Genomic DNA, 17890 nt, shown 5'->3' with positions numbered 1-17890 from the left:
TGTTTCATTTATTTTGCAGACGTTTTTATCTTTAGGCTCTCACCTGAACTCTTTTGGCTATATTTGTTGAATCATAAACACTGACCTTAACAGCAGCCATTAAGGCGTACTGTTGCTTCAGATGTTGCTCTGAGTTCTCTATGTGAGTCATCAATAACCGATATAAAGACTGGTCTGGAGAAATTTCACCACTGTTCTAAGTTTTCTTTATTTAGGGATAATGGCATTTAAATGTGTTCTCATGGAGACCCATAGCCTTAGAAATGTCCTTCTTATTCTTTTCAGGGCTTATGGATGAATAACACACACATCTACATACATACATGTAAATATTATATATATATAATTTACTTTAATCAATGATGGTTCTCTGGCTGTATATACCAACAGGTTTATTTGGCAGAGTGTTTTGTTTCCATTTATGTTAAATTAAATTTAGTTAATTTGGAAACTGGTGTTTGGTTTGGTTGTCTCTTTTGTGTGTATTTGGTTGATTCATTTATTGTTGTTTGTCAAATTTTCTGAAATAAATTCCATTTATTCGTTCATTCATTCAGTAGTGTTTAATAAGGTTTTAGAGTGATTAACTTGACTAAATTTTGTTAAATAGGCTTTATTTAACCTATTACTTAGGTAAGGCAGTAATTATCCATAGGCATGAAGTAAAAGGGATCTCAGATAATTAAAAATCAAAAGTAATTATTCATTTAACACAAGAGGTGAGTGTTTTTACACAGAGTTTTGATTTGCAAGCTTTTTTTAACAAAAAAAATTATATAGTCTTTTAAAAATTGCTTTTTGTACTTCCTCAGGTTCTCAGTGTCTTCCATTACATTTTGCTAGATGATCTGTGACATTTTAGTAAAACAAATATAAATTGGAAAGGGGAAACACTTGTAATTTATAAATTGTGATGATATTTATTTAGTTTATACAGTTTCATCTTCATATGCTTGAACACAAAAAATACCAAACCACTTAGATTATTTTTTAATAAATTTTCATTTTAGTAATGTGCTGAAGCTGTAATTCCAAACTATATAGATTAACACTTAATTAATCGTTTTGTTTCTCTATTTGGCCAATGAGGTAGAATCCCATACCTTTACTCAATGCTTTATGGATGTGCTGTTGACATATACAAAACTACCATAGCGTATTTTGGGTATTTTAACACATAAACCCAGTTCTGTGGTCGAGAATGTGGGTATCCTTTGTTTGGTTCAGGTACTACATTTCCCACAATTCCTTTGCAGGTGGCCGCTGTCCTGGATGACAGCTATCCGGCGCCGAAATATCGATAGACACTCAGACGAAAGAGCCATGGCGGCCACGGGTGGAGGGAAAATTAGAAGCAGGAGATATCACATCGCTTCTAAACCTTACGCCAAGAGCAAGCAGGTAAAACTGATAAAAGTTCTCAAATGAAGAGTACACATGGAGCGCAGCGCAGGGATCGCGTTGCCACCGTTTCCCGGGTTCTGTTATTGTTTTCTTGGAGACATTTTATGGCCTGCTGTTAGCGCTCGTGGCCTCCACGCGCTGCTAGCACGTTTACGAAATGCTAGCGAACTAGCTTGAAGTTAGCAGTAGGGACGGAGCTGACAGGTCAAACCACAAGAGTTAAACGTTAAGACAAGTTTAACATTACGCGTATCAAGAAATCTATATACACGACAATGTTATTAAAGTAACCGTAGATCGGTATAAAAGTTCATAGTTGTGTACTAAGTTGCATCTTGCAATGAAGTTGAATTTAAAGTATTAGCATATATAGCTAACTTGAGTTAGCATTTATGAGCACCGCATTGTTGTATGTGGTTCTTCTTCTTTTAGCATGTTAAACTGGCAAATGTATTTAGCTATTGACAACACCTACGGGTTACCAGGTATGATATTTTAATCAATTTGCTTCGTACAAGTTGTCTGGGAAACAATAGTTTGGGACGTTAGTTTCAGTTAGCCAAACCTCAGCTAGTTTTATTGCGCAGAGAGAGTTTAGCTGCTTGGGGACCCACATGTTTGTCTCTGCTGGGTCAGTTGGCGCCCAGAGAACAGTCTCTCTTTGGTTAAACGTCCCTCGTAATGTTTGCAATGGTGACTTGAGACTACATCTGTGTCATTGTAACTGGAAATTTCCAAATGGTTAGCCGGCTTGTCGGTTCGGCTACACTGTGTTTGCTTTCAAGAGCTGCAGATTTTGTTGGGCAGCCTACTTAAATTTTGCAATCTTCATAGCGTCACAATTGTCCACTAAATATTTGCAATCTTCACTACTTAATAACTGTAAATTTAACTCAACTGCATTTGGACGCTTTTTAACCGACCGTGTTGTCTGACTGAACCATCTGAAGAGATGTATGTCAAATTATTCCATAAGAAACAACATCAAGATCATTTGGATATCATCCGATCCTCATCAACTAAATCATAAATAATAAAATTACAGGGTTTTACTCCTTACAGTCGTATGAAAAGTTTAATACCCATAAAAGGTTAATTTAGAAACACGTATTCTTAATTAAGAACAATACGCATTATACCATGAATATCCAAAATATCCCCTAAAAACAATTAATGATTTTTTTTATTCGTTTTTTGATGCTGACAATGAACAGTTTCTTAATTAGGAAGAGAAACAAAATATTCTGCCTTGAAAAAAAAAGAAAACCAAAAAAAACATCCTACTATATTTCTACGTCAAGCCATTATTGTCCTATCTTGTAAGTATGATAGAACATGTCATTACTAGGCCTATAAAACCTCATTAAGTTATGTTCTGGATAGGTTTATAGAGCTGTCATTTAAACAAACGCAACAAAAACCTCTAAGCTACCAGCGGCAAATAAAAACCTGATTTTGTGATAGTACATAGCAAGTAGCGTAATCGTAAATCCTATGATTGAAGCACAAACCTGAGAAATGGCTCACTAATGATAAAGCATCTACTGCTTGTTAAATTGGTACCCATTACCTTTGATTAAAATTTATCTTAACACCATTTGTATGATATTCTCATCCTGATTACACTGATGGTGGGCAATATAAAGGCTTAGTTATTATGCTTGTATTTGTTGAGTTCAATGCTTGCTTTGTCTTTGTGGCAGTCTCCTTTAAAGGGGAATGCCATTTTTTATTTATTTTTTTTTACATTTGCCCCTTGATTTGACGTTATTACATCATGTTCCACTCACCCATATGAGTTTTGTGTCATTTGGAGCTGTTCTGAAGATATTAGGTTATATCCAGGTAACGTCTTCCTATGGGCAACGACTTGAAGGGACAAACTAATCTGTTCATAATTTATCATTTATGGTACACGAGCATTCATAACATGTAGGTTAGCTAGATTAGCTAGCCGAACGATTAGAAGGGGTAGAGCGTAGCCGCCTGTGGCCCGGGCTGCCTGTCACAACTCCAGTCCAGCGCGCAGATGACGTCATACACGCGCCACATTGTTTTTAAAAAATATAAATATAAAAATATAACCACGGATGTCTGGGGGACAGTGATTCGCCAACGTTATGAATGCTGGAGTACCATAAGTTATAAATTATGAACAGTTTAGTTTGTGCCTTCAAGTCGTTGCCCATAGGAACACGCTACTTGGATATTACCTAATGGAATATCTCCAGAACAGCTCCAAATGACACAGAACTCATATGGGTGAGTAGAACATGATGTAATAACGTAAAATCAAGGGCCCAATGTAAAAAAAAAAACGGCATTCCCCTTTAACAATACATTTTAGTAATAAATTATTATTGCAAGGATGTCTCTCATACTATTTAATGCATCACATGCCTGTGGAAGTAGGCTGTTATTAATATAAGTTAATAGGTTAAACATGTATTATTTTAAGTTTTAATTGAAATCTGGTATTGGCATTTACTAGACTTAAGCGAAGCAGTCTGAATCTTGAAAGTGTGTTTGTCTTATTAACAAATTTACATTTTAACATTGGCCTATCATAAAATTCCTCCTTTTTAGAAATACAGAAAATGCTCTAAGGATCTCTGAATTTAAAACGGTACATACAGTTTACAGATCATCTCACGATTGTTGATAGATTTGTTCAAAATCCTGTCCGATATCAGTCTTATGATATAAAAAAAACAAACTTGAGTCTCCCATCTTTTCGGGATGCCGAATAGCAGAGTGGTCTAAAAAGTAGAAGAAACATTGAAACCTTTCAACACTGCTATTTTTTCACAGACCTTAGTAATTGGATATACGTTTTGATGATATGTTGGCATCAACAACAGGAAGCTGAAATTACAGAGTTGTCAATGAGGTTCAAAACATCCTTGATTGGTGATTGTTATAGTTTTGACTGGGTAAATTATACCTAAATCAAACATTTAGGGTATCTGTTATATCATTGCTTGGATGAAGCACTGCGTGGCATCCCAAAGGATGATCCACAGCAGCCTGCGGTAAAAGAGAGGGCAAAAAAGAAAAATAATTTCTAAAACCTGGCCTGTGCAGGCCAATACTTACAATGCTGTTCTATTTATCCTTTTTTGTTTGTTTTTGTTTTACTGATGTGATATATTTTTCCTTTTTTTTTTTTTTTTTTTAAAGAACAACCATACTACCTGTAGTGATGCACTGCTTTATTTAGATACTGTCAACTTATCCAAATAAATAAAACATTTTTAATTGTGAAATTGATCTCATAGCTATCAAATATGGAAATTATTTTTGCTTGTAGGGGAGAAGTGGACATAAGCATAAATATTGTTTTTTTTTCCTTTTTTTTTAAGGTTACCCAGTGCTTGCTCTGTCCAATATGGCCAAGCTCTTCTGCCTTCATGAAACAGAATTATACCAAGCTTAACTCTCACATACATACATAGTATGCTTCTGTTGTAACAGATTTTTCTTCTGGGTGTGTTTTCTCTTTTGTTTCTATTCTGCATATCCAAATCTGCTCCACACAATGAGGGAACAACAAAGAAAGGAGAGATTTCTAAACCTAATCTCTGATAAATTGATTGCTAAACTAGTTCCTGACCCTCTTCCCAGGTTTGGTACTCTGGCAAGTTTTACCATCCAGAGTTTAGCAAATGTTAAAATGTCTGGAATTATGTTATTTTTCACAGAAGATTGATACGTTTTGATTTATGATCAGAATGAAGCCTGCTTTGTTCTACAATGTTGTGCAGATCATTTTCAGTAGCTTTGTTTTTTTATTTTTATTTTAAGTAGTAGATCAAATTCCTGGCAGTTTCCAATACCAGCATTTGGTTTTGTTTAGCACAATACTTCATAAATGGAGCCTCTTAACAAATGGAGCTGTTTAGATAAAAATCATGATATTTATATAAATTATAAAAACAATTGCCAATCACAAGTTGGGCATTTTTATTTGAAGTATTAAAAAGTATATTTATGTGGACCTGGACATCATTGATTATTATTTTTTTTTTTGCATTAAAATCTGGCATACTGGCAATAGTATTTTAAAGTTCTCTAAACTCTAGAATCTGGAAGTTATATTAACAAAGCTTAAATGGGAAAATACTTGCGGAATTGGCTCTGCACATTGCAGATGGATAAAATAATCAAATGTTAGGTGATTGTTTTGCTGAAGGAATAAATAACATAATGCAATGTTATGCTTCTGAGATTTTTCCTCTACTGTTTTTAACGTGTAATTTACTTTAGATCATACCTATGTGTTTTAACAATTACATTTTTAAGTGTATCCTCTCTGTTTTTTTTTTTTGTTGTTGTTTTTTTTTAGCAATCTGGGCTCATCAGTCGAGTGACAGACACAGTGAAGAGCATCGTTCCATCCTGGCTGCAGAAATACTTCAAGAATGAAGATGGTCCTGCTGAGAAGATGGGACAAGAGACAGAGCAGAACTGCCAACCACCTCCTCCTAATGGCAATGAAGAGGGACCTCCTCCCATTGATGGACGTGACTCCCCAGAACCAAGCACCAGTAATACAGGCAAGGGGCTGTACCTGTCTTGACAGAGAATTGTTTTTGTTTTTTTATTCTGGAGCTTAGTTTCACGCTTAATTTTTCAGAACCCTCAACCAGCCGGGCATCCCTAAACTTTCAGGAGTACGTGCTCTCCAGGCCTCCTCTGAGTCGTTCTCATCTCCACTTTACCCCAATGGACGCTTCTTCCCAAACAATGGGAGCCTCTAGCAGCCTCTTCTCTCAGCCCTCCACCTCCTCAGCCCCTGGGCCCTTTTCCACAGGTTTCTCCTTGGTCAAAGAAATCAAGGACAACCTCTCACAACATGAAGATGATAACATCTCCACAACGAGTGGGTTCTCCTCCCGTGCATCAGACAAGGGTAGGGATGAGACATTCACGTCTTTTACTAAACATTTTGTTTTTGTTTCAGTGAATATTAAGATGGATCATTTTCTTTTTTTCCAGATGTTCCGACTTCCAAAACTGCTTCACTTCCTCAGCTTTGGTCCCCAGAGATGGATAGAACAAGCTCTGGACCCCAGCAGTCTCAGTCCAGCCTCAAAAAGCCTTCATTTAACCTGTCTGTCTTTGGAAACTCCTCCAATGTAAGTATTTAATGGTCGATATTCAGGGTTTGTCTTCTTACCAGAAGGGCTCGGAGCTGTTAATAGTACAGCTGTTAGAATTTTGTATATAGAGCAGGGATCATTTTAAATAATAACCAATCTGGGTATTGTATCAATGCATTTATTTTGATGAGTTTATGAAGTATCATTAAAACACGGAATGCATCAGACAGGTTAGGGAAAAAGGAGTGAAGCAGAGTTGAGTACCATAAACCTTTTCCATCTAGTGTAAAACTTTTCAATTATTTATTTGAGAATCAGCAAAGCATTCAACTAGGCTGACAGACCGGGTAAAGCGAAGCAGTTAACATGTCCGGGGTAACTATGGGGGGCCTGAAGAATCTTACAACCCAGTTTGGGTCTGTCAGCATGTTACACACAACAATTTAGATGAGTTAACCTAACAGTGATTAGTTGGGACTGTTGGAAGGAAGCTGGAGTACAGAGAGAAAGACCCCCATTCACCCAAAGACGCACGACTGGAATTCCAACCTGTTCGACCAACTAGAACCGTAAAGCCATGGTTTTAGATCAGTCATTCTCAACAGTGGTCCTAGATGGGTTTTAGTCAGTCAACATTAAAGGGAAAAAAACTGTTATTAATAAGTCCCCAAGAAATGGAACAAAAAGTGTTTTGAATTTTTTTTACCGTGAGATCTAATCATTAATATCTATTTTGGATTTATATATATATATATATTTGTATTTCATAAAAAATATATTTTTTTGTAAAGCTACTTTAAATATTTATTTTTAGGCTCTTTTTATGTGATGTTTTTACATTTAATTAAAGAGGTGGAGTTTTTTTTAAATGACAAAATAAGCTGCAAAGTGTATTATGTTTTTTCTGTAAGCATTTACCTGTTTAATACAATTTTTGATTTATAACAGCGTTTGTTTAATTTTGAATGAAACATCTCACCCCATTAGATGGCCTAATTGGATTGCTTCCTAATTCATTTATTGAAAACATGGAGGACAGTGGGCCCAAAGGACCAGGCTTAAGAGCCCCTAGTTTAGATTAAACTTTATTATTCTCTTAAAATGTCCTAGTCAAAGTCCACATTAAAATCCAACTGACCCCATTTTGACGGGTGCAGATGCTCTTAATTTAACCTGACTGACTTATAGCCTTTTTGCTAAAGGGATCCATACCCAAATAGTGATGGTTCTGAAAAATGTGATAACCTTTAAGTGTAACCTTTTATTGATCATGTAATACCCTGTTATATTTATTAGTCCCTTTAATTTAAGGACAGGGTTATTGTCAAGTATCTCTGAAACAAAATCCTTAAAAACAATTCCAGATAAAATCACACAGTTTCCAATACAATGCTTATGTTTTATCCAATTTTTTCTTTTAGTCCACATTAAACAGCTCCCTGCTGAACTCTAGCCAGCTGGGAGATTCTCCTTTCTACCCTGGGAAAACCACGTATGGCGGAGCAGCTGCAGTCAGGAGCTCCCGTGGTCGTCCTGGAACACCTTATCAGGTAATCTTTTACATTTTACAAACTTCTACAATTACAAACTGTTTAGTAATGCTTAATCAGAATTTACCTACTTTCACCCTACATTTTCACGTAGCATTCTGACTGTTAAGGATTTGTTTTGATTTCTGACCTGATTATATGAATTTGAGGGACTTAAGCCGTTTCATTTGATTTGCAGGCCCCAGTGAGAAGACAGATAAAGGCCAAACCTGCGGGTGCTCAGCCCTGTGGGGTGACGAGCGCCACTGCAAGGCGAATCCTGCAGTCATTAGAGCGTATGTCCAGCCCCCTGGCTGTGAGTATAAATGCATCCTTCAAGCCCAAATGTAGATTTTTAGCTTTTGTCTGACAGTTTTTAATCATTTAAAATACTGCAAATGTTTCATCAACAGGATGCAAAGAGAATCCCAGCAGCAGCAGGTTCCCCCAGTCATTCCACTGTAAGACTTCAGCACATTAAACTGCGATCTTCAGCTTGCAACGTCTGTGATTAAACATGTAATTTAACTTCTATTGCAGTCAATGGATGGTTTGACTCAAGATGGCTCCCAGTCAAAGAAAAAACGAGTAAGTAGTATTGAGTTCCTGTTATTTTAGTTTAATGTAAAACATTTTACATAAAATTAAAGTTTTGTTGTGGAGTTGAGGCATATAAGTAGCAGTTTGTAAGCATATATTGATCATAATTATATCATTAAGAAATTAGAGAAAAATTGAGTATAGGCAATGAGTTTATCTTTCAATACAATTTAATTTCAGTGATATTTTCCTTTGTTAAACATATATACAGTAGTGAAAAGAATCAATGGATGCAGCTCTCCCAAAGGTTCATCCTCTGTTTTTCTGATCGATTGGGAAAACTTTACTCTTCAACTGGTTAAAGTCAGTCAAATTTCTGATTTGCTAACAGTGAACAGAACGTTGCTGTCTGCAAACCTAGCAACACATGTTTCATCTTGTCTTGCCTTTAGTTGTCTGTCTGTGCTTCGTACAGTCATGAACACGCTCCCATCCAGCTGCTCTGCACTTTTAGTCCACAGTATGTGTAGACATTCATGTGCAGGTCTGATGCACATCAGAATACATTTGGCTTCATGTCAGTGCCATATTCACTTTGCCAGCCGTTTGCTTTCTGCCCAGCATGTCCAGCTGTCACAGCTGTTCTTTCCACGATGGAACAATGGTCTAGTGATTCTTTAATGGCTAACAGCAACCACTTCTAAAATACAAAAAAAACAAAACAATGTCAGCTTTCATTAAGCTCAAACGAAAGATGATGCTTTTAAATTATACTTCTATCTTAAGTAAATTCTACTTTGCTGTTTTAAACTTCAGCATTAGGGATAATGCTAAATCGGTGTTTAAATATTTAATTGCAGTGTTGTAAAAACTTTATATTTAACTTTAAGGTCAGATTACTGCAATGCATTAGTACAGGAAAGAAGCCTCCTTTGTCTTGTTTGTCTTTTTTTTTGGGGTTATTTATTCTTCTGTTTCGTTACTTTTTTCCATAGATGGACTCAAACCTTCCTCCGGTGCAGAAACTGGTGGTTCCAACGACACCTTCTGTTTCAGGAAATCGATCCGTTTCTTTCAGGCCAACTTTGACACCAGGAGGACCCCTTAGAACCCTGGACAGGGCTGCAAGAGAAAAGACGGTCAGTAGCTTGCAGAGATGTTTTTTTTTTTTTTTTTTTTTTACCATAAATGAGATATAATTTATTCATATATATAGAATTGTAGGACATGTTCCTTTCTTAGACCATCACCTTCCTTTAAATTCCTGCCTTTAGGCCTGCATCTTTTCTTTTTTCTCTTTCCTTTCCTTATCTATTTCTTCTTTGTATCTGTAGCTTTAATTTTCTGTGTCACTCTAAATCCAGCCCTCAATTGGTTAATAAACCTGATATCCATTTATGATTTTTGTTGTCAGCACATTCAGATTTATACAGAACAAAGTATTCAATTAGAATATTTTATTCATTAAGATCTAGGAGGTGTTGTTTTAAAGTTCCCTTTATTTTTTGAGCAGTTAGTTAAAACATAATTTAACAATCATGCTATCTTTCTCTTTTTAATTTCCTGTAGCCTACAAGACAATCACCACAACTACCTGAAGCAACCCCAGGTCCCTCTCAAAGGTAAAATATAGGATGAGAACACATTTATATAAAGGTGTAGAACTTTTATTAAAAATACAAGCAAATTTTCATTTTAGTCTAATATCCTCATACAAAATAGCCTAGTCATAAGTCTAGCCTAATGCTTAAACCATAACATCTCTAATAACAAACCTTTTTATGTTTGTTTTATCAAGCACAAAACGCATCAGGGACCCAGTCTACCCCCTGTCTAGCACCCCTGCAACCAGCAGCCTGAGCACTGGAGGGGGAAAAATGAGAAGAGAAAGAACCACTGCACGGCCTTCATCCAAACACCCTGAAGATGATGAGGTAAGGCATCGATTAATTGTTTGAAAAAAAAAAAAACATCACCCTCTGCTGTAACTGCAGGTTTAATTTGTATGCATACAACTGCTTTCTGTCTAAAGGTGGTTGAGGTACCGACCTTTCCCAGCATTTCACTCCCCATCAACAAATCGTCTTTGCCTACATTCAGCTTTGCTTCATCTCTGCCAACGTCCACCTCGATCAGCTCCTCCCCAAGCCTCACAACTTTTACTCCTGCTAAGGAGACGATCACAAATAAGGTTGGTGTTGGAGCCAGCTCCTGTTGAAGCATCACAGTAGACAGAATAACTCATGTTTTTGTTTTCGTCTTCAGGATCCACCAAAGCCTTCAACATCACCCTGTGCACCTTTTACATTTTCCTCTCCTATTGTCAAAGCAACAGCTGCCAGTCCACCTTCTTACTCCCCATCTGTGAGTAATCATTTCACTTCTTTGAATACTGTTTTATAAATGAATTTACTGCCTGTATGGCTCTGTCTTAAATGTATGTGTATTCTCTTTCTTTATAGGTTGGTTTCACTTTCAGTGCACCTGTTGCAAAGTTAACACCCTCAATGTCAAATGGGAAGCTCACAGCGCCCACAGCAGTAGCAGGTTAGGAGGTTTTACCGACTGCTAACTGTAGCGCTAACAACAGGACATTTCTGTGCATTTGTGTCGTTTAAATGTTTTCGTATTGCGGTACTTTTAAGGTGTGAATCCTGAGTAGGATTGCATAGTGTGACCTATCCTTTCTGTTTTGTTTTTTTTCCATTTTACACAGCGAAGCCTGTTGCAAGCAAGAGCACAGAGGAATTTGAAGGACCTTTCAAACCGGCCAAGACCCTGAAGCAAGGCAGTGTGCTGGATCTTCTTAAATCACCTGGTGAGATTCTGTGGCTTTAAATTTGTTTGTTATTTTTGAAGATGTAAAACTCACCTGTTATGGTAGTCAGTTTTTAAAATGTTCTCCTTATTCCCCCCAGGTTTTGCCTCCCCTGTAGTTAAAAATTCTCCTGGCGCCAACGCAGATCCCCAAAATACATCCAACCTATCCAAGACCACTCCTACATCTAGCACAAGCTCCTCCTCTTTGCCTCCTTCCTCGGCAGGATTTGGTAATTTGTACAGTGCCTCGGTGAACTGGAGCAGTGAGGCCCCAAAGCTGAACTCCTCACCCAAATCGGCGGAGAGCAAGAAATCTGCCAACTCAGCAGGGCAACAGAGCAGCAGCACAAGCATCGGCTCCACCACTCTAACCACAACAGGATTTAGCCCCATCTTCTCCAAACCTGTAGGAACATGGGAATGCGATACGTGTCTAGTGTCCAACAAACCTGACGCAGTGAAGTGCGTGGCCTGTGAAACAGCCAAACCCGGGACAGGACTTAAACCCTCATTAACTTTCCCTCCAGCCTTTTCAGCTGCTAAGACTACATCTACACCCTCTGACCCAGTTTCCACAATCAGCGGTTTTGGCGATAAGTTCAAAAAACCAGAGGGTGCGTGGGAATGTGATACATGTATGGTGCAAAACAAGGCAGAGGACAGCAAGTGTGTGGCCTGCACGGCTGCTAAACCAGGTACTTGTGGGTGCATGACTGTGATGTTTTCCTTGATTTAGCTTTGTTTTAATAAACAGTGTTTCTGTTTAAACCCATCAACAGGAGCTTCAGCAACTGTCTCTTCAGCAGCCAGCAGTGCCCCAGGGTTTGGTCTGTTAGACAAGTTCAAGAAACCTGAAGGAGCATGGGAATGTGATGTATGTCTCGTGCAAAATCAAGCTGCTGATGTTAAATGTGTTGCTTGTCAGTCGACCAAACCCGGAGCTAAAGTAGAACCCAAAGGTAAAAAACCCCAACTTATTTTCATTCATTAAAATCTTTATTGTACTGAAAGGGACTATATATATATATATATATATATATATATGGATATTTTTCATAAATTTTAAAAATGTGCTATTTTGACAAAGGTACAGGGTCAACTTCTGTACCTTTAGAAACACCTGAACTGATGTAAGGCAGGATGGCCTTACATATATAGTAAATGGCCTGTAGTAGCCATTCAAAATTTCCCCACTTTCCTTGAAGGGCCCTTGGCTGATCCCCTAAGATTCCTTCTTCAAACACCAATCTTTGTATTTAAATATTTTTTCTCTTATTATTTGTGGACATTAAGATCTAAAGAGAAGTGCCTTCTCCTTGTCAGACCCTGTAATTCAGTGAAAGGGTGGAGTCAGAGTAAAGCAATATGCACGCCCAGGAGAAGGACGGGGTCACTCCAATGGCTGGAAGTTGGCTGCCGTTTGACTGGGAAGGGCCATTTGAATGGCTGCTACTGTATTTAGCGCCTTTTCAAGTCAGTGGATTTGACCAAAGTGCTTTACACTACATTCATTCACCCATTCCCACACACTAAAACACCACTAACAGAAGCTATGCTGCCGTACACTGGCGCCACCGAGCCTTCTGACCACCATTAGAAGGCAATGTTGGTGGAGTATCTTGCCCAAGGACACAATGATGCTAAAAGCTGGAGCCAGGGCTCAAACTGAAAACCTCGCAGTTGCAGGGCCAAATTCATTCATCCAGTGCCACTGTCACCCTCTGTGTAGACGTAGAACCCAAATAATACCTTTACTCAGTGCAACAAGCAGGAAATGATTGAGGTTAAAGAGGAGGGGGCAAAACATGGGAGAATATATTGAAGATCCACTGGTGAGCAAAAAGAAAAAGAATGGCCCAGATTGGATTACGTCAGACCAACAACAGGAAAATGTGTCTTATAAAAAATGGTGATTATAAGTCCCAACTAAAGGTTGGAGTGTTGCATATCTTATTATCAATTACAAAAAATGTTTTAATGAGTATGAAGAGAGTGAAACTGGATGCTACTTAGGGCTGGATGTTATGGCCTAAAAATACAAAATCAGATTTTTAATTTTTTATTTGAATTGTGAATTTTTCTGCGATTTTTCTGTTTTCTTTTTTTTCTCCTTAATTATTAGGGAAGGCAATAAGTATAAACAGGGCACCATGTCTTTGACAATGTAAAGCGACCCTGCTCCTTTCATGTCATATACTGTGCTTTGCACAAAAGATTCGGCTACAGTTAGCCGTTTCTTCCCATTCTCCTGCTAAAAAACATAATAAAAACGCATATACCCGTGCTGAGTCCTATGAGAGAAGGAAAGTGGAAAGTACAAAGTAGCTCTTTTGTTTGCTCTGTATCTTTTATGTTTACACTTAAATGGTTTTCAGTTTTGTTTTGCAGAAAAATAGTATTACTTATCCTCTTATGTAAAGGGGAAAAAAAATTAAGATATATATCCTGTATCGCTTTTGAGCTTAAAGATATCTAGATACATTCTTTGGTGCATATCGCCCAGCCCTATTGACAAGGTGATGCTACTTTTATTTGCATCCATTTTATTATGGTCCCACTAAAGGTTGGCTGTGAATTTTTTGTTAGCGAGGACATTTCAAGAAAATACTAGTTGATGGATTACACTGAAATCTTCAGAGCCACTTATGCTTTCTGCGGTTTTGGAAAGGAAGTTAGCCACAGATTTATAAAGAATGCAAATTCAGTGATTCTTGAGGAGAGACTCAGTAGTTAAGCAAATTAGCATGAGGAAAAAATGATAGAAAATAATGACTTGGCACAGCCAATTGAGAAAGGGGCCAAAGAAAGATAGTTATAAATTCACAACACCAGAAATGAGCATTTGTCCATCCAAAGAAAAACTGCTGTAGAAATCCATATTATAGAGGTAGACTCAGCTATCACTAAATATTAGGTCCTTTTTCCTCGGAGGAGGAGAAAGCCAAACGTAGAGGAAAGAGAAAAACATTGAGTGTAGTTATTAACTTCATGAAGCAATAGCGATTAACATCATGCAGCAAACAATTTGGATAAAAATCTAACTTGTAATTTTTTTCAACTAATAATGCGATTACAATTTTATGATTTTTCCTTTATACACTGCAAAAACGATCTAGAAATGAGTACAAATTTCGTAAATCAAGTGTATTTAATCTTAATTTGAGTAGATAAATAATGATTTGCCAATGGAATGAGTATTTTTACTCTTAAAATAAGATAGATATGTGCTTTAAATAAGACAATGCAATTATTTTTTTCTTATTTTAAATGTAAATTGTCTCGTTACATTGGCAAAGGGTCTCACATCCTCAATTCAACAAAAAATGCACTTATTTTAAGAAAAACTTTACTTATTTAGATATCTTTTTTTTTTTTTTTTTTTGCAGTTTACACATCTTTGTATGTTTAAGATGCCCAGTTTTTAGAATTTAAAGTAATTTTTGTGAACTAAAATATGGGATGTTCCTTTTAATATCTTAAAACTGATGTTCTACTTTTTCTTTTCAGCCTTTGGGTCTTTTGGCTCCTCAGCTGCCGGAGCCTCCTCTACCACTGCTCCTGGTGGTTTTAAGTTTGGCACATCAGACAGTACAGCTGGATCTGGGGGGTTCAAGTTTGGGACTTCAGAGTCGTCGTCATCGTCTTCTTCATCATCATCATCAGCGGGATTCAAATTTGGAGTCCCGTTTGGAAGCTCTTCTTCAGAGTCCTCCTCCAAAGACAATACCGCCTCATCAGGGTTTAAGTTTGGGGGCTCCTCTGAGGGTTTTAAATTCGGAGCTGCATCCAGTGATGACAAGAAGTCAGACCCGCCTGCCACGGGGGCTGCTTTCAAGTTTGGGGGGAGCAGCGGGGTAACTTTGGGAAGTGGGTCATCTGGCACAGACAATAACTCTTCTTCTAAAAGTGGCTTCACCTTTGGACTGACTAATCCTGCAGGAACAACACCAGAAACCACCACATCTTCATCTTCTCTTACCATAACTCCTCTTTCATCTTTACAAGAGAATGGCGATAAAGCAGTATCTTCAACTGACACCACATCATCTATCACCAACCCAACCACAGCTGTTGCTAAGGGGTCTGTATTCGGGAGAGTAGGTGAGCCAAATTTGGTGACCGGCACACCACAGGTGGGCGCTACGTTTGGATCTTTGCAGGCAGGTAAGGAGCCGGCTGCTCCAGCATTTGCTTTTGCAAAGCCAGAAGAGAAGAAGGAGGCAGCTCCCTCTCCGGCTCCATCGCCCTTCGTCTTTGGCGCTCCAAAAAAGGAGCCGGATCCTGCTCCATCTGGAGGCTTTTCCTTCGGAAAGCAGAGTGCTCCCACAGAACAGCCTCCACCCACTTTTACGTTTGGCAAACCAGCGGAGAAAAGTGAAACATCCTCTTCAGAAGCCTCAAAGCCACCTTTCAGCTTTGGACAAAGTGCTGCAGGTACCAGTATGGTCCTTTTTCATTAGACTGAATTGCTAACCTTGTATACATTTAGTAAGACAAAGATATTGTACCCACAATTTTACATGATATTAGGGTTTACAAAAACAGAAGGCAGTATTTATTTATTAATTTTTTTGTCATCATTGCTAAATGCGTCCCTCTCCTCCTGTACAGATTCCACGTCTGATCCAAAACCAGCGTTCTCTTTTCTGGCTAATAATCCACCCAACGCCACCACCTCAACGTCTGCAACTCCGACTTCCAGTTTGTTCGGTAGCGGCTCCACAACCGCTCCGGCATCAACTTCTTCATCTTCTGCAGCTCCCAGCACATTTGTTTTTGGTCAGCCTTCTTCGACTACCGGTGACGCTCCTGCTACCAAGGCCTTTGTCTTTGGACAAAATCAGGACAACCAGGCTGCAGCGCCATCAAGTGCTCCTCTGAACCCAGCGTCTGCTCCAGCACCAGCTCAACCCTTCATCTTTGGTGCGTCTGCCAATGCTGCTGCTGCTACAGCTCCTACTCCTGCTGCTCCCTCTTTCAACTTTGGAGCTGCAGCAGCGGCGGCGCCCTCTGCTGCCTCTTCATCAGGTCTGCATTTATTTTAAAACCTTCACTTATGCATGCATAGCTGCAGTGAGACATTATTAAAAATTATAAATATTTTAACTTTTTCAGCTCCATCTGCTACCCCGTCACCATTTGGGTTCAGTTCAGCCGGCTCCGGTGGTTTTGGAACCAACCAGGCTCCTTCTTTCGCATCAACCTTTGGATCCCCTTTCACAGCCACGACTGCCCAAACCTCAGCCCCAGCTTTTGGAGCCAAAACCAATGCGGCCCCCGTCTTTGGACAACAGAATAACTCTACGCCTGTATTTGGTTCAGTTACAAACTCTGCACCTAGTGAGTAATCCCATTTTTACCATGCTACCAGTTTAACCTATGCGGATCATATCATTAATTTATATGTTTTTCTTTTTTTATTCATCAGGTGGAGGCTTTCAGTTTGGAGGAGCCAGTGCTTTTGGAGCCACAAATAACTCCTCAGGTGTGTTTACATTTGGAGGTGGATCTGGAGCCTCTCCCGCCCCCTCTGCCAATCCCTCCATTGCACCCCAGCCAGGATCAACTGGTGGAGGATTCAACTTTACACAACCTCCAACATTTAACATGGGGTAAGCTTCTTTTTATCAGTGCACACGCATGCAGTATTAATCTAAAACTGAAAACCGACAGAATCAAATGGGTTGGGAACAAAAGAGCTGCATCTTTTATACTCCCATTTACTACTAAAGAGTCAGTGCTATTGCTCTACAGTCTTCCAAATGTTTCCTTTACATATTGGCACGCTACAACCTTACATTTTTAATGGATTCTATTTGCATTTTATGTGGTAGAGCAACAAAAAGTTATCATGATTATGATTTTAAACTGTAAAACACATCTGCAAGCCTTTTGTGGGGATATTCCAGCCAGAGAGGTAAGATTTAGATCCATTTAAGTTTAATTATATTATTTCGAGCATCTTAATAGAATAATAACATCCCCACAGCATGCCACTGCCACTACATGTATCACCATGGGGATAAGATGCTCGATGAATGGTTATGGTTAACAAATGGTCCAAAAAAGAGTATGAGATCGTTTAGGCAAAGCTGAGAACGTGCCATAGCAGCTTAATGCTACAGCTATGGCCACTAAAACTAAATTTTAAGTTTTGATCAATTCATTTTTGCTGTTATCTGCAATGTCATGGAGATGTATTGCAATGTGTTGCTCTAAAGAGAGTAGTGGGGGTCTTAGAGAGGCCTAAAAATGCCTAAATATATTTCTCGCCTGACAGTGCGTGAGGCTCGTACATATGGTGCAGCGGTTTTGCATGACCCGTTTGTTGACTTGTTTCTGTTCATCATCCATTGAAATACCCTCACTGTTCGAAGATTCCTAAGTATTTTTATCGCTATGAATTTTAGTTTGTATATCCGCCATGTTGGCTAGTCAATTTCCAGGAGTGGTGTAATATTTCTAGCTTTGCTGTGGGTAAAACACTGGCAAAAC

The 17890-nt window shown here is 38.5% G+C and overlaps 1 protein-coding gene across 1 annotated transcript in view; it reads left to right on the top strand.

Moving 5' to 3' along the window:
* The first annotated feature begins 1293 nt into the window (after positions 1-1293).
* The window catches only part of nup153 (nucleoporin 153kDa), an 18388-nt gene continuing 1791 nt past the window's right edge, over positions 1294-17890 (top strand). The window contains exons 1-21 of the mRNA XM_015386975.1: positions 1294-1401; positions 5750-5960; positions 6041-6316; positions 6403-6542; positions 7928-8056; positions 8235-8351; positions 8449-8496; positions 8576-8623; positions 9571-9714; positions 10145-10197; positions 10374-10509; positions 10608-10766; positions 10841-10939; positions 11038-11122; positions 11292-11393; positions 11494-12090; positions 12175-12354; positions 14903-15829; positions 16007-16423; positions 16511-16735; positions 16824-17007. Of these exons, the coding sequence (XP_015242461.1) occupies positions 1324-1401; positions 5750-5960; positions 6041-6316; positions 6403-6542; positions 7928-8056; positions 8235-8351; positions 8449-8496; positions 8576-8623; positions 9571-9714; positions 10145-10197; positions 10374-10509; positions 10608-10766; positions 10841-10939; positions 11038-11122; positions 11292-11393; positions 11494-12090; positions 12175-12354; positions 14903-15829; positions 16007-16423; positions 16511-16735; positions 16824-17007 (4355 nt within the window). The 5' untranslated portion in view covers positions 1294-1323. The remainder of the gene's footprint in view (positions 1402-5749; positions 5961-6040; positions 6317-6402; positions 6543-7927; positions 8057-8234; positions 8352-8448; positions 8497-8575; positions 8624-9570; positions 9715-10144; positions 10198-10373; positions 10510-10607; positions 10767-10840; positions 10940-11037; positions 11123-11291; positions 11394-11493; positions 12091-12174; positions 12355-14902; positions 15830-16006; positions 16424-16510; positions 16736-16823; positions 17008-17890) is intronic.

Source organism: Cyprinodon variegatus, unplaced genomic scaffold, assembly GCF_000732505.1.
Source record: "Cyprinodon variegatus isolate N-32 unplaced genomic scaffold, C_variegatus-1.0 Scaffold382, whole genome shotgun sequence".
NCBI classification, from domain to species: Eukaryota; Metazoa; Chordata; class Actinopteri; order Cyprinodontiformes; family Cyprinodontidae; genus Cyprinodon; species Cyprinodon variegatus.
The sequence above is the reverse complement of the archived record's forward strand: the minus strand, read 5'-3'. Positions and strand labels throughout refer to the sequence as shown.